This window comes from Doryrhamphus excisus, chromosome 8 (assembly GCF_030265055.1).
Source record: "Doryrhamphus excisus isolate RoL2022-K1 chromosome 8, RoL_Dexc_1.0, whole genome shotgun sequence".
Classification (NCBI taxonomy): domain Eukaryota; kingdom Metazoa; phylum Chordata; class Actinopteri; order Syngnathiformes; family Syngnathidae; genus Doryrhamphus; species Doryrhamphus excisus.
The window spans coordinates 1,983,571-1,998,677 of NC_080473.1; the positions used below are offsets into that span (position 1 = coordinate 1,983,571).

At 45.5% G+C, this 15,107-nt stretch overlaps 2 protein-coding genes across 2 annotated transcripts; both read right to left on the minus strand.

Annotated features, from left to right (window-relative positions):
• Positions 1–732: 732 nt before the first annotated feature.
• Positions 733–11,099, minus strand: ece2b (endothelin converting enzyme 2b). Its single transcript, XM_058079327.1, has 19 exons — positions 10,870–11,099; positions 9,103–9,189; positions 8,894–9,029; positions 8,592–8,807; positions 8,393–8,517; positions 8,155–8,301; positions 7,894–7,959; positions 7,640–7,828; positions 3,017–3,159; positions 2,812–2,926; positions 2,626–2,736; positions 2,451–2,549; positions 2,298–2,375; positions 2,122–2,225; positions 1,910–2,020; positions 1,729–1,796; positions 1,452–1,642; positions 1,294–1,389; positions 733–1,208 (listed from the first exon to the last, which is right to left on the minus strand). Exons 1-19 carry the CDS (start codon positions 10,900–10,902, stop codon positions 1,032–1,034), a joined length of 2,292 nt encoding a protein of 763 aa, XP_057935310.1. The 5' UTR covers positions 10,903–11,099; the 3' UTR covers positions 733–1,031.
• Positions 11,100–12,828: 1,729 nt separating this feature from the next.
• On the minus strand, positions 12,829–13,389 carry sst1.1 (somatostatin 1, tandem duplicate 1). Its single transcript, XM_058079354.1, has 2 exons — positions 13,257–13,389; positions 12,829–13,141 (listed from the first exon to the last, which is right to left on the minus strand). Exons 1-2 carry the CDS (start codon positions 13,362–13,364, stop codon positions 12,920–12,922), a joined length of 330 nt encoding a protein of 109 aa, XP_057935337.1. The 5' UTR covers positions 13,365–13,389; the 3' UTR covers positions 12,829–12,919.
• Between the last annotated feature and the right edge of the window lie 1,718 nt (positions 13,390–15,107).

Sequence of the window (15,107 nt, forward strand, 5' to 3'; positions counted from 1 at the left end):
TGGAGATTTTCCAGACAGTGGATGCCTTTCATGAAGGCATCTTCACCACCTGGAGCAACATTGCCACTAGCATCCTGGATCAAGCATAACATCAAGAATGGCACAGCTACTCATTGACTTTTTGTCTCACTCCCGATTATTCTTTTTGCATTTTGAGATCCATTCATACTTTCATTTTCCCAGATGTCTTCGGGCAAGAGGCGGGGTACACCCTGGACCGGTCGCCAGCCAATCACAGGGCACATATAGACAAACAACCATTCACACTCACATTCATACCTATGGATAATTTGGAGTCGCCAATTAACCTAGCATGTTTTTGGAAAGTGGGAGGAAACCGGAGTCCCACACATGCACAAGGAGAACATGCAAACTCCTCAGAGATGGCCAAGGGTGGAATTGAACTCGGGTCTCCTAGCTGTGAGGCCTGCGTGCAAACCGCTTGTACGCTATGCGGCCCTCTTTAAGATCCAACTTTGCAAAATATGAATTAATGCAATTGTTCAACTGGTCTTAATAATTAAATTGTGAGTGTAACTTCCTGTATATTAAACGGTCGTCCAAAACAACCTTCTTCAATACTGCAGGTGACAATGGAGACCTGGTGGAAAACCCCAACTGGTGAAATATCCTAATATTCCGGACAATTTCCCTTAAAGTAAATGCAAATGTTGACTGAAAAGCACAATGTGGACTTTCGTTGTGATGTGCACAAAGACACAGAATCTCTCAGACAGGAAGTGGGCCTTTAGTGACTGACAAGGACGCAAAGTCGTGAATCAGGCTGTAAGAGTATTTTCAGAGGTCATCATCACGGTGATGTCTTCAGGCAGAGCAAGTTACATGAAAGTATGAACGGAAATCAAATCTCTGGGCTTCATTGTCATCTTCATCAGTCCAACAAGGCGAAGTCCACTGCGTCCATCTCGTTTCCAGACAGGAAGTGAATTACATCGCTGCTTCATCAACACCTCGTTAACTCGGCAAGTTCATGAAGACAAGACTGATCAGCCTCAAAGCTAACAAGCCTTCTACCAGACCTCGCAGCGCCTTCCAGTGTTCATGGGCGTTCCCGAAGGGCAGTTGAAATGGCGGCTAAAGTCGGGGGAGTTGGTGAGTGTGCCGATGACACGGTAGCGAGGCGGGCTGTGCGGGTCAGTCACCAAGCCCTCGTGGGCGCTCTCTGGTGTTCGAACCGAGCACCACACCTGGAAAACAGACCGGTGTTTTGTGAAATCTGAGAAAACGACTGGATGGAGACTTTCTCATGTCTAGAGTGATGTTTGTCGTCACCTGAGCAAAACCAACAAAGAAGAGCTGGTCGTTGGTCAGGTTCACAGCAGGAAGTCTGTTCTCATCTCCGTTCTTGCGGACCCATGTCTGGTAGGCCTGAAGACAAATGTATGTCAAGCGTCTGCGGTTCCATGTGACCGTGTGTGTCCAGGACTAACGTGGTAGGCGGCCTTCAAGCCTCCGTTGTCTGCAATGTTTTCTCCTAGCGTCTGCTTCCCGTTTACGTGCTCTCCGTTGACTGTGTAGCCGTTGTACTGGTCCACCATGCACTCGGTCCTCAGGCGGAAGGCTTCCACTGATGAGTTGTGCCACCACGGCTTCAGGTTGCCCTCCTTGTCGTACTCTCGCCCTGCACGCAGTTCAAAGTATTGCTCACTCATGACCGTTATTTGTATCGTCCCGGGATGACCAAGCGCCAAGGATGTCAACACTCACCTTGGTCGTCGAAGGCGTGTGTGAGTTCGTGACCCATGACCACCCCGATGCCCCCGAAGTTCAAAGCCCTTCAGCGCAAACACAAAAAGCGATGACAAGAAGTCCAGATGGCAGCCAAGTGAAACATGGACTTCGGAAAACCTCCTAACATTCATTCCCGGAAATGCAAGAGTAAACAAACTTGGGATGATCTTGAGCGTAGAAAGGAGCTTGAAGGATCCCGGCTGGGAACACAATGCCATTCTTTGTCGGCATGTAGTAGGCGTTGACTGTGGGCGGAGTCATGCTCCACCTGGACCACCACAGGGGACAGAGGCAAGGAGAAAAAAAGAGATGACTTCCTGTTTCAGCACCGGTGTGTGTTCTTAGTGTGTGTGTGCAGCGTGTTCTCACTGGTCTTTGTTAGGAGTCTTCCTCAGTTGGTCAGCCATGACTCTTGAAGAGAAGTTGTAGAAGTTCAGCATGTTCTGGAAGAAACTGTCCTCTGAAACGTCATACTGAAAGACACAAGACAACACGTTCAACATGTCCGTCGTTGTCTTCTGTGATTGTGTCAGTGTGTCACTCACTCCGTCATAAACATCGTCGAGTTCTTTGGCGTCCATGATGAATTCTGGGAAGCCGATCATGTCGTAAATGGCATCGGCCTAACGGCGAAATGAACACACACCAATTAGCACCAATTACATTTCACCTGCGTATGCGTGTGAGCGTGCGTGTGCCTTGTCTTTAGCAGCTTGTCTCGTGTCGTCGTCCATCCAGTTGAGTCGGTCCAAAGCTTGTTTGAATGCGGCCCGGATTTCGTTAATCATCTCCTCAGCCTAACAAAGAACAACAATCCTGCCAGGTAAGCAAAAAATAAAAATAAAACACCCGCTTTGACTCCCTTTGACTCACAATTTCCTTGCTGTGCTTGTCAAAGGTGGCTTTGACAAAGAGCGCCCCCAATGCAAAGCCCAGAGTGTCGTCAGTGTTCCCGATACACGTCTGCCAGCGCGGCGTGCACGACTGCAACACACACATTATTCAAAATACTAGCCAGTGTACTACGACTAGTAATAAAAGTAAAATGGCGATGAGTACCTTCTTTGTCCCGTAGAGACTTTCCAGTAATTTATCCTGAGCATTCTCGAAACGTTGGTCGAGACTGGCGACGCTCTTCTGAACCAGCGTCCATATCATGTAATTATTCAACAGACTGTAAACACACATACACATACACACACACATACACACACACATATCAACACCAGTACCAGCGGTAACTGACTGACTGTGTGAGCGTCACCTGTGCTTCGTCCGGTTGATGAGTTCAGAAACTTGTTGCAGATATTCTCGGGCGTAAACGACGACGGGTTCACTGTCGTTGAGCTCCAGGGGAGACAAAGACGACGACAGGAAGTCCAGCCAGTCCACTGCCGGCGCCAGCGTCTGAAGACAAGGACGTGCAGAGATGTTGAGCTTTTATTTTGGTAATTTCTGTGTTGATTTGTACTGTGTTGCTTTGTGCCTCCCAACCGTTGACTCCCGCTCTCCACTGACAGCCAGCAAGAGCAGTCAGCTGGTCTTTCTGTGACCACTGTTTGGAACAGGGGTGCTCACACTTTTTCAGCATGCGAGCTACTTTTAAAATGACCGAGTCAAAATGATCTACCCACTACAAAAATGCAAAACATCTATTTATTTTCAAATGTATTGAGGATTATTTGTACGTACAATGTATGTTGATGTACCTTACATAACCAAATGAGCCAATATTGCAAAACACACATAATTAACTATTAACATTTTTTGTAATTACCTCCACATTACTCCACATTTCCCTTCTTTGGCACTGCGATGGTAGAATGGCATATGAGGCAAACGCACTTCGAAAAAGACATTGTGAAAAAAAAGTCCACCTCCCATTCCGTATGGAAGTGATATGTTTTTGCCTTTTTACTTGGTCCAGCTCCTTCACTCATTTTAGTGACCATAAACTTTAGCGAGGGCTTAAAATCTGACGCAATTCGCCGACTAGCTTAGCACTTTGCATCGCTGTTTACGATTACGTTTATGAGCGGTGACCTAAATGTCAAAATTCAGTTGTCATCTGACTGGTTGTCCTGTATGTCAATCAAGTAACGGGGATGGATGATAGGCTGACATGGTAAGTTCTGCTGCACTTAGAGACGTTGTTTGATTTGATTGGTCGCCCGAAGGGCAACATTCAGTTGTCATCTGAATGGCTGCCCTGTATATCAATCAAGTGACGGCATTGATGCTGGGATGATATTTTTTTAATGTCACGCCGCGATCGACCAGTACCACCTCCGCGATCGACCGGTAGATCGCGATCGACTTAATGAGCACCCCTGGTTTAGAATATTGCGAGAATGCTGCTAGTGGCTAGCACATTGACCACACAGTGAAGAGATCAGGAAGACCTGGGTTCGAATCTCAGTTTGGGCATCTCTGTCTGGAGTTTGCATGTTCTCTCCGTACGTGGTTTCCTCCAACATTCCAAAAACATTCATGTTAGGTTAATTGGCGACTCATTTTGCTACCGATTCAAGCCAATCCAACGTCAAAGTGTTCAGCTCATGAAGCACTTGTTGGCACTTTATTAGCACTTTTCCATAAAATTCCCAAATTCACACTCTAATTTTATATTTTCTGTGACTGAGAATGAGCTATTTATTTAGTGCCCTCTACTGGTGGAAAAATGAAAAAAAAAATTTCCATTACTGTGACATTCTGCTTATTCTACAGGGTGACGTAGCTCAGGTGGTATATGGGTTGTCTCCCAATCCAGCAGTTGCTGGTTCGTTCCTCGGTCCTTATGTAATGGTTCAACATTATACTAGGTCTGTCAATCGATTAAAATATTTAATTGCAATTAATCACATTTGGACCATAGTTAACTCATAATTAATTGCATTTAATCGCAGATAGAAATACGTTTTTATCTATCATAAATAGGGGAAAACTCTGTTTAAACGCTGTGGTAAACGATTCGATGTGCAACTACAACGATAATCACATCAAATTTTATGTAAAGGGATATCAATTGTGAAACTCCGGGATATTATTTAAAACAATACAGTCAGCAAGCATATTTTTGTATGACTATTTTTCTTTATTATTAGCATATTAGCTTTTAAACTCGCTCACAAACTTTCAGCGAATACAAAATGTGAGCGAGTGAGACATCACGTACTGACACAAACATTTTTTTTTTTTATTACAGTGTCAGCTCAAAATAAGATTTGTTTATTTATGATACTGGTTTTAAATTCTAAATGTTTGCGAGTAAAAAGTTTATTGAGGAACATTCAGAAACAATTATCATGAAAGATTTTCCTCAATGCACCTTTCCGTCATGAAATTTTTCATGAAATGAAAAATATAGAAAACTCAATGTAATTTCATTTATCTTTTAAAACACATTGCACAGAGGGATGTATGGATGTATGTTCCTCCTTTTTCTTTCACCTCATATTTTTGGATGACTTTGAGTGCTAATGTGCTAATTGTGGTACACAACCTCTCTGAAAAACAAAGTCCACCAAGCGGGATGGTGGCACTGTATTCATTTAGTGCTTTTCATTTGATGTTGTTCCTGCCATAGTTTTATACATTCATTCATTCATTCACTCATTCATTTTCTACTGCTTTTCCTCACGAGGGTCGCGGGGGTGCTGGAGCCTATCCCAGCTGTCTTCGGGCGAGAGGCGGGGTACACCCTGGACCGGTCGCCAGCCAATCACAGGGCACATATAGACAAACAACCATTCACACTCACATTAGTTTTATACAATACATCATAAATAGAATCAATCACATCGCTATAATGTAAATATTTTTAACCCAGATGTTGAAAATCTTCCCCTTGGTAGTTCGATGCTAAATCCCTAACGCTAGCAAAACACTGGACTTCAGCCACGGTCATCACATTGACAGCCCATCAATAGCAGCCGGAACTCCAAATTAGCTGGCAGTTCAATGCAAAAATCAGCAGAGAGATGTAACAATGTGAAAAACACTGGTTAGTTGGGCCACTCTTATGCCAAGGTAGCACCGTATATGACAATAAAAACAATACCTGCACTGCTCCAGTGTCTGACAGGCCATGTAATCTGTGATAAGTCAAACACAGCGACAGTAGATACAAATAACTTTGGTCTTGCTACAAGAGCCATCTACCAGGGCTTTGAAGCTAACTTTACTAATCTAAATGCTCTTTTCTTTCTCCATTTCCCATCCATATTTGTTCCAGCTTGTGGCTACAGTTACCATGCTTCAATCAAAATAAGGTGGGGACCAAGGATCAAAATGGAGGAGTTGCAGCCATTGAAGGAAACTTCTGTTAGCATGTCATTAACGTGTTAACTTTGACAGCCCTAGTTTATACACTTCAACAATCACTCCCAACATTTCAAACTATGCCGTTTTGTTGTTAGCTAGCTACTCCCGCATTTCACAACCGCTTCAGACCATTCCACTCATTCAGGACATGGAGGCTGTCTAGCAGGATTTTTTTTCTACATAGTTTTCATATATCAATATTTGTGACACGTTCTCCATGACATGTACCAATCTGCTCATTGTGTGTATGGCGGCATGGCTCTGGCCATAGAGCGGTGTCCCAACCTGATGGTTGCTGGTTCCATCCTCAGTCGGTGAATAGATTTCAACACATTTCTATTTCAACATTTGTGTTACATTTCCCAACTAAAATTGCTTTGTCAGTCATTATTAATATGATTTTGCAATAGATTTTGTTGACTTTATCAAGGGTTTGACTTATATTGCTAGGTCATGTTGCCGGGGACGGTCGAGTGGTTAGCGCGCAGACCTCACAGCTAGGAGGATCAGGGTTCGATTCCACCCTCGGCCGTCTCTGTGTGGAGTTTGCATGTTCTCCCCGTGCATGCGTGGGTTTTCTCCGGGTACTCCGGTTTCCTCCCACATTCCAAAAACATGCTAGGTTAATTGGCCACTCCAAATTGTCCATAGGTATGAATGTGAGTGTGAATGGTTGTTTGTCTATATGTGCCCTGTGATTGGCTGGCGACCAGTCCATGGTGTACCCCGCGTCCCCTTCGCTCCTCAGACTCAAACCTCCTGGCACTCCCCTGTAAGACCAAGCTCCGAACCTGGGGAGACAGAGCCTTCTCCATCGCTGCCCCCACTCTCTGGAACTCTTTGCCCCACTCACTCCGTGCTTGCCCTGACTTTCCCACCTTCAAAAAACAACTCAAAACCCACCTCTTTAAATCTGTTTTTAATGTCTAACCTTCTATATCTGACTGCTGTGCCCCGCCCCGCTTTTTTAACTGTGTACTAACCAATGAATGTTGTATTTTGGTGTGTCTTTTATTCTGTTTACTTGCTCTATTCAACTTCATTCTTTTGTAAAGTGTCTTTGAGTATCTTGAAAAGCGCTATACAAATAAAATGTATTATTATTATTATTATTATTATTATTTGTACCCCGCCTCTCGCCCCAAGACAGCTGGGATAGGCTCCAGCACCCCCCGCGACCCTCGTGAGGAAAAAGCGGTAGAAAATGAATGAATGAATGAACGTGGCCGGGGAGATGCCAGGAAGAAAGCAATTCCTGGATTCTATTTCCTATTTTGTATGTCTTCACGTAGGTGGTTTTTCAAGGTTTGGCCTTACATCTTGGCCTCAAATGGTTTCTGACCACTGGACTGCACTTTGTGTGTGTGCGATGTTCCACAGCTGATGCCTCCACTGAGGTTATGTAATAAATTGCTTTCTAAGGGGATGCAGTCATATAGCAACAGCACCTAGCAACAGTTGCCGTGGTGACCCTAATAAGCGAGCTGTTCAGACCACTGAGCTGTCAGTAGCAAGCACGACCAGGAATGCTCTTTGTTTGCTCTCAAGGCCCCGCCCACCTCACCTGCAGCTCGGAGATGGTCACTTTGTGGTAGATCTTCTCCTCATCTCGACGTTGGTCCTGTGGAACGGTGATGTTGGCCAGTGCCGTCTCAAAGTCCAGAATCTGTTGCATTTGTAGTCGAGTGGAGGTCCTGGCTCCCCCCAGCAGCATGCCTAGTTCCACCATGTAGTCCAGGTACGCCAGTAAGACCTGGACGAAGCAGTGAGAACGTTAGTTGTGCTGGACACTGACCGCTCGGGCCCACACATCCTCACCTTCTCATTGGCTGTCTTGTTGAGGTAATAGTCCCGGGACGGCAGGAAGAGGCCTGATTGGTCCACCTGGATGGGTGAGTGAAACATGACATTTAGGTCCAGGTTGGTCCGCTACTTGTGTTGAGGCGCCCTCACGAGTTAAATGGCCTACATCAGATGTATCCCACCTTCCTGTTGGTTCTGATACCAATCACTGAATTAGCCATCTTCACCCGTCAAAGGTCGAGGTTTGGTTTCTTACGGACTGTCGGCATCTTTCACCTGGATGACGTTGCTGTTGGAGTTCTTTGGGTCGGCGCTGACTCCCACACTGAAGAACGGCTGCGCTCGGTACGGCCCTGAAACCGTCTTCAGAACCTCCATGAAGTTGTCTTTCTCCCAGGGTCCCGTCATGTTCCAGCCCCCAATCTTAAGCATAGGATCCCACACTTAAAAACGGGTGCACGACTGGGAGTTGGCCATAACACCTGAAGGGTCACTCAGGGCTGCAGTTGCTTACCTTGGTGATGAGGTCGATGAGAGGCTGTGCCCCCAGTTCCTCAATCCTTTGGGTATTGAGGCAGGACAGGTAGTAGGACTGAGTCTTCTTCTCCGCCTCACTGCTGCCATTAAACGTCCCATTCTCTGATTGGAAACACCAGAAGTCTGGTTCAAAGTCTTGACAAACCAAGACCCTTCTTTGCCTCCGGCTTCCTCACCCAGCAGGTGCTTGACAAGCGCTTGGTTCTGCTCCCAGATGCTGTTGAAGGTGGACCAGCGCGAGCGTCCATCAGGAAGCGGGTTCTTCCGCATCCAGCCCCCGCAGGCAAACTGGTAGAAGTCCTGGCAGGGGTCAGCACTGCGGTCCATGGCCTCCACCATCTGACTGGCCACCTTCACACATGCCTCAGTCAGGCACAGGCCACGCCCACTGCCTGGTTGCCATCAGAGAGGATGGGTGAAATCAGAGAGTGGAACATTTGGAGGGACTGAGCGATGCACCACTGTTGTGAGTCATTACCTGGACCGAGACCCAGTCCGAGGACCACCAAACAGGCAAACAGAGCCAGCAGGCTGGAGAGCAACAGGACCGACAGCACAACCTCCAGCCTGGTTCTTCTGCCAAGAATGTCCGTACTGGTCTTTCTGAAACCCATCTGCAAGAGACGCCACCACATGAGACCAAGTTGACCACATGACTCAAGTTGTCAGCGTGTTGCATTCACTGACCTCCACTCTGTCTGGAGACGAGGCTGCCTCAGCCGCAACATCGGACACTTCGTCCTCTTCCAGAGTGGCCCGCTTGTAGCTGGACATCTGCACCCACGCCAGACAGTTGAGTCACAATAGAATCAGAATCAAATCACAATAGAATCATGATCAAATCTGAATTCAACATCGCAACGGAATCAGATTTGAAGAAAAATCAAAATCGAATGAGAATAAAGTTGGCTGCACGACGGACGAGTGATTAGCACGCAGTTCAATTCCGCCCTCAGCCATCTCTGTGTGGAGTGTGCGTGTTCTCCCCGTGCATGCGTGGGTTTTCTCCGGGTACTCCGGTTTCGCTAGGTTAATTGGCGACTCCAAATTGTCCATAGGTATGAATGTGAGTGTGAATGGTTGTTTGTCTATATGTGCCCTGTGATTGGCTGGCCACCAGTCCAGGGTGTACCCCGCCTCTCGCCCGAAGACAGCTGGGATAGGCTCCAGCACCCCCGCGACCCTCGTGAGGATCAGCGGTAGAAAATGAATGAATGAATAAAGTCACAAGGGGGTCAATGACTACAACAAAATTGGACAGTTTTCCAGTATTTGTAAGTGTTTTTCTTCGAGTATTTCATTGCTTGTGTTTTTTTTAAATAATAATAATAATAATAATAATATAATTCAACTAAATAAAAAATAATCAAATATTTTGAAGTATTCCGTATTTTAAAGTCTTTCAGTACTTTTATCTTTGTCCTATCTGGAATAAAACACAAAGGTGACATTCACTAAAGTGCGTCATAGAGCTGCATTGGGGACACGACACACAGGCAGTCAGAGCTGACCTTTCACTGAACCCCCCCATCCCCCCTTCTGAGCTGCCATGGAAACACATGACATGAAGGTGATGAAGATGACGTGAAATAGAAGAATAATGTTGTGTGTTTACATACCCCGTTGCCTTTCCAGGAGCCCGGGGACACTTATGTAAATAAACACTTCCAGTAAACTAAATATTACTGTTGTATGTGTGAGAAAATAGGATGATGAACAAAACAATGACATGACAAATACATGTACATGGCCAATAAAAACACAAAGTGGTGGCACTTATTAACTGCAGCATATACACTCGATCAACGTCTTATTGTGTTTGTTTACATCCACTCCACCGACATAGGCGTAGAAGAAGAAGATGAGGATGAAACACAGTAATGAGGTTGTGCTGAGAGGACAGTGAGGTTCTCTTTTGTTTCTCATGAAGTTGGGCGTCTTGAGATGAGACAGGACGTTGGGGAGCTGTAGACGGGAAACTGAAAGGCCTGACCCCACTGCCCACACACACTGAGCTGTGTGTGTTTATGCTTCCCACTTACCGCTAATGCAAACAAACTGTCACACTAATGTGATTGACAATTGCAGGGCGTTCCACCCCCCACCCCCCCAACCCCAGTACGCATTCTGTCTTCTCCTTTAAAAAATGAAAAAGTGGATCAACCGGTCCAATACATTTCCTGATCTAACCTTTGTTCATCTCCTTATTCAACAGCCAACCAGGAAGTTGACTTTTTCTGGTATTAGCTCGTGTCAGTGCAAAGGTCAAGCTAAGGGTGATTGTGTGTGTGTATGTGACATGTGATTACATCACGTCAATGACGTCATTATGGCCCTCTGCACTTGTTCCCCTTCGCTGTGACGTCACCAGGAGCAATGATTGCTAGGTCGTCAGCAAATGCAGCATCGCATGCGCGTGTATGTGTGTGCATGTGTACGCGTGCGTGTACTCACGGTGTTCCGGAGGTCCTGCAGCGCTACGCTCATCCTGGAGCTCCTTCACCGAAAACAGAGCGCTACCGACGGCTGCTCCGCCGGTCCATCCTCCCGGCTGTTGGAGCGTCCGTGTTCCGGCGTGTACGTCCTTCTTCTTCGTCTTCTCTTCTTGTGGGAGCAGCGGCAGCGGCGCCTTGTCTCTCCTCAGACCCGCCCAACATCAGCCAGCCTCTTCCTCTCACAAACAAACACACCCCGACACACTGGTTGACGTCATCGGCTACGTCACTCGCCAGCGCCCACCCACTCAATCTCTACCTATCTATGGCTACTATTTCTATGTACAGTACGTATGTTTTATTCTATAAACACCTGTGGAGTAACTGGTTATTTTATATATGAAATTTTATATGTTAGCATATTTATCTGCAATTCAGGTTATACTGGTTCTGTTTGTGTGCATAACATTTATTAATGTATTCATCTTCCCATCAAAAACCATGACAAATAGAATGCTAGCTCAGTTTGAAGAGCAAATTAAATAAATGATGAATAAACGTGAAGTTAAATCATAAAAAAGGGAGGTTTAATAAATTAATGTCACGTGAGCAAATGAATATAAAGTTGAATGAAGAATTTTTTTTTTAAATATTTTATTACAAACTTCAATTGTACAAAACAGTATAAGCAGAATTACAGGAACATAAAAGTGTAATTCTACAGAACAATATCAACATAAATAAGCAAAAGTAAATAACAAAGAAAGGAATGTGCGAGGGATATTGCTTGAAAATAAGAACAACAAAATAAAACAATAGAAAACATGTCATTTAAGCTTGTTCTTCATATAAATTGTTTTTAGAACGTTCTCCAATGTATGAAAGGTTTTCACTGCTTTTCTGTTTTTGATTATCAGCTTCAGTGATTCATATAATATTTTCAGTTCAGAAGAAAACTGGTGAATATTTGGCTTACATAACATCACTCTTCACATCACAATTTACCTAATAAACAAAGACATTTCACACCATTCTGCAAATCTTTATGAAGGTTACATTGTAGAAACAAGACCATTTCTATTTTGATGTCAATGAGTGTATTGAAATACATAAAAAGTAAAATAGAAACTTCGGTCCAAAATGCTTGAGAAATGGGACATTCGCAGAATAAGTGCCTTATTGATTCCTCTTCTATTTTGCAAAATGAGCATTGTGACGGGACCCCCTCCATGAATTTGGCTAGACGTGAGTTGCAAGGGTAAAAATTGTGGATTGTTTTAATGTCAAGTTGAATGGATAGATTTCTATCAGAGGTTTCATCTCTGCATCGACAATAAGTTGGCATTTATAAAGATTTCCCATTGTTTTCCATATATAACACTATAAACTACGTATATTTGTTGTTTATATTTTTGTGTGTCTGGAACTCATTGGATTTACATTGCCTACAGAAAATACAGTTGCCACTGTATTTTCTACTCGCAGCTTAGCATGTGAATCCCAGCTGACCTCTGTCATTGGGATTTTGGACTGTGTGTGTGCGTGTGTGTGTGTGTGGTCTTGTGTGCATCACAACACATATACCCCATTAAATGTTGATGAATCACAAGGTAACATATTAATTCAATAAAAGTGTGAGAGAAAGTTGAAAAGACAATTCATGACAACAACAAGTCAACAAATCTCACACACACACATAAAGAGGTTGTCGTCAAAGGTCAGAGGTGAAGCTGTCCTGATGGTGGGCCAATCACAGCACGGCAGATAAAGCAGTCGAAGCAGGCCCGTTACCATGGAAACACTATCAACCGTCTGCAGGCTCATGTGACCTGTTCCTACGTGACAATGGAGGACATTTACTTCATGAATTTATCTCATTTGAAGGACACAGGCGGAAAGAGCGAGACAGACGGCGGACAAAGACGCTCGTTTTTTGTCTCCAAGTGCTTTTATTGAAAGCCACCGGGGAAAAAAAACACACAAGTCCATCAAAGTGGTCAAGAAGAATCAGAACAATTGATCCAAAGTCATGACGGATGTCAAAGTTCTGAAGAAGGAGCACCAGGAGCTCAGCAAGATGTGAAGGTTTTCCAGAAGAAATTCTTGCAGCCGGCTTTTCTCTCTCGAGGCGCCAGAAGTGGACCGCTGCCGTCGCCGGTGGCTCTCTCCAGGTCCAAGTGGACCTTCTCTGGGTCGCCTCTGGCCACAAAGTTGTCTTCCTCCACAACCTCGTTCTCCATCTGCAGGAGATCCGAGAGAAGGAGCTCCGCCAGCGGGGTGTGCAACATGTCCTGAATATGGGAAAGATGGGAAACATCATGGACACCCACCGAGGCTGAAGAAGTTTGTCGCATGTGGAACATGACTTCCAGGAAGTTTGATGAAATCAAGAAATGTGTGTCTCACCTCTTTGGAGAGCATCAAGTGTTTGTCATCTCGGTGCGGGACTGCGAAGACGCTGCAGGAGACGCACAAAGAGAGCAGGAGCACGAGGAGGTGCGTGGAGGAGTGCATCTTCAACCTACGTGTGTGTGTGCGTACGTGTGTGTGTGTGTGAGACGGCTCATCCCGCCGGAGTGGCTTTTTAAAGAGACGTGCTGACGTCACGGCACACACACACTGATGATGATGATGATGATGATGATTTGTCCCCCACAAACACTTTAGTTTAATGATCCATCTTCATGCACTTTGTCTTCTTTCCCGCCAGGATGCCCCCCCCCCCCCTCACATACATGAACATAAACACAATGACTTCTACTCAAAATAATCGAACCACACACACACATCTTCAGAGCGGGAGTGGGGGGGGATACTCCGACGCTGTGCTCGTTGCCCCAATGATTGACAGCACAGTAGTGGTATAATACTACGTCAGAGGGTGCGGGTTTGATGCCACACCTTGTGACAGATAGTTAGCTGTGTGGGGGCGGCAGGGGGGGGCTGAAGAGTCCCTGTCTGTGATGCAGTCATTTAGTAATGGGTGTGAGGACCACCCGACAAATTTCTGCTTAGGGTCCCAATTTTTTTGCGGGCTTTCTTGTTTCATCTCCTGGTCTCCTCGCTGGACATGACTTCCTCTTTGTGCTTCCCAGAATGGCGAGGTGTCATCAAGGCGGGGGTGTCATGCTGAGGGTGTAATGGTGTGTGTTGGATGACCAACCCCGTCTTTCCTGCTGTGCCTCTGCTTATTGATTAGTTTGGGCTGATGGACACATTCACCTCCAGCCAGGCGTTTGATTGGCCGCCTGACAGCGACGAGCACTCTGGTTGGCCGTGACGCAGATGCGGAACGCTCTTGTATTTAGCATCTTTTGCATGTGGAAGGCCGAGGACTAGTCGGCTGCCTGAATTAGGCTTAGGGTTGGATTTAGGCGCTAAACCTAACCCTCGCCCGAGGTTGAGACCCTAACCCCAACCCTAACAATTGTACAATTGATGGGGTTGGGGGGTCGTCAGTCAGTCTAAGTGACTTAAGTCAAGAACATGTCCAATACATTCATTCATTCATTTTCTACCGCTTTTTCCTCATGAGGGTCGCGGCGGGTGCTGGAGCCTATCCCAGCTGTCTTTGGGCGAGAGGCGGGGTACACCCTGGACTGGTCGCCAGCCAATCACAGGGCACATATAGACAAACAACCATTCACACTCACATTCATATGTCCAATACATACTTGGCAATATTTTGCCTCTGGCAAGGTTTGGGTAAGGGGATGATCCTAGGGTTAGAGTTAGGGTTCAATCCCAAGTCTAACCCTAGCAAAGGCAAAATCACTAAATCATAGCTCTTTAATTCAACTTCTATTTTATTAGGGTTAGTCTTGGGATTGGGCTCATAGTTAGGATAGGGTTAGGGTTAGGTTTGGGCTTATAGTTGGGGTAGGCTTGGGTTTGGGGTTATTCATTCATTCATTTTCTACCGCTTTTCCTCACGAGGGTCGTGGCGGGTGCTGGAGCCTATCCCAGCCGTCTTCGGGCGAGAGGAAGTGTACACCCTGGACTGGTCGCCAGCCAATCACAGGGCACATATAGACAAACAACCATTCACACTCACATTCATATGTCCAATACATACTTGGCAATATTTTGCCTCTGGCAAGGTTTGGGTAAGGGGATGATCCTAGGGTTAGAGTTAGGGTTCAATCCCAAGTCTAACCCTACCAAAGGCAAAATCACTAAATCATAGCTTTTTAATTCAACTTCTATTTTATTAGGGTTAGTCTTGGGATTGGGCTCATAGTTAGGATAGGGTTAGGG

Coding starts and splice junctions, on each gene's coding strand:
- ece2b (XM_058079327.1), bottom strand. CDS start 10,902: ATGAGCGTAGCGCTGCAGGACCTCCGGAACACC. Junction 8,302..8,392: donor TCATCGACCTCATCACCAAG/GTAAGCAACTGC, acceptor CCTATGCTTAAG/ATTGGGGGCTGGAACATGAC. Junction 1,643..1,728: donor ACACGCCTTCGACGACCAAG/GTGAGTGTTGAC, acceptor AACTGCGTGCAG/GGCGAGAGTACGACAAGGAG.
- sst1.1 (XM_058079354.1), bottom strand. CDS start 13,364: ATGCACTCCTCCACGCACCTCCTCGTGCTCCTGCTCTCTTTGTGCGTC. Junction 13,142..13,256: donor ACTTGATGCTCTCCAAAGAG/GTGAGACACACA, acceptor TCCCATATTCAG/GACATGTTGCACACCCCGCT.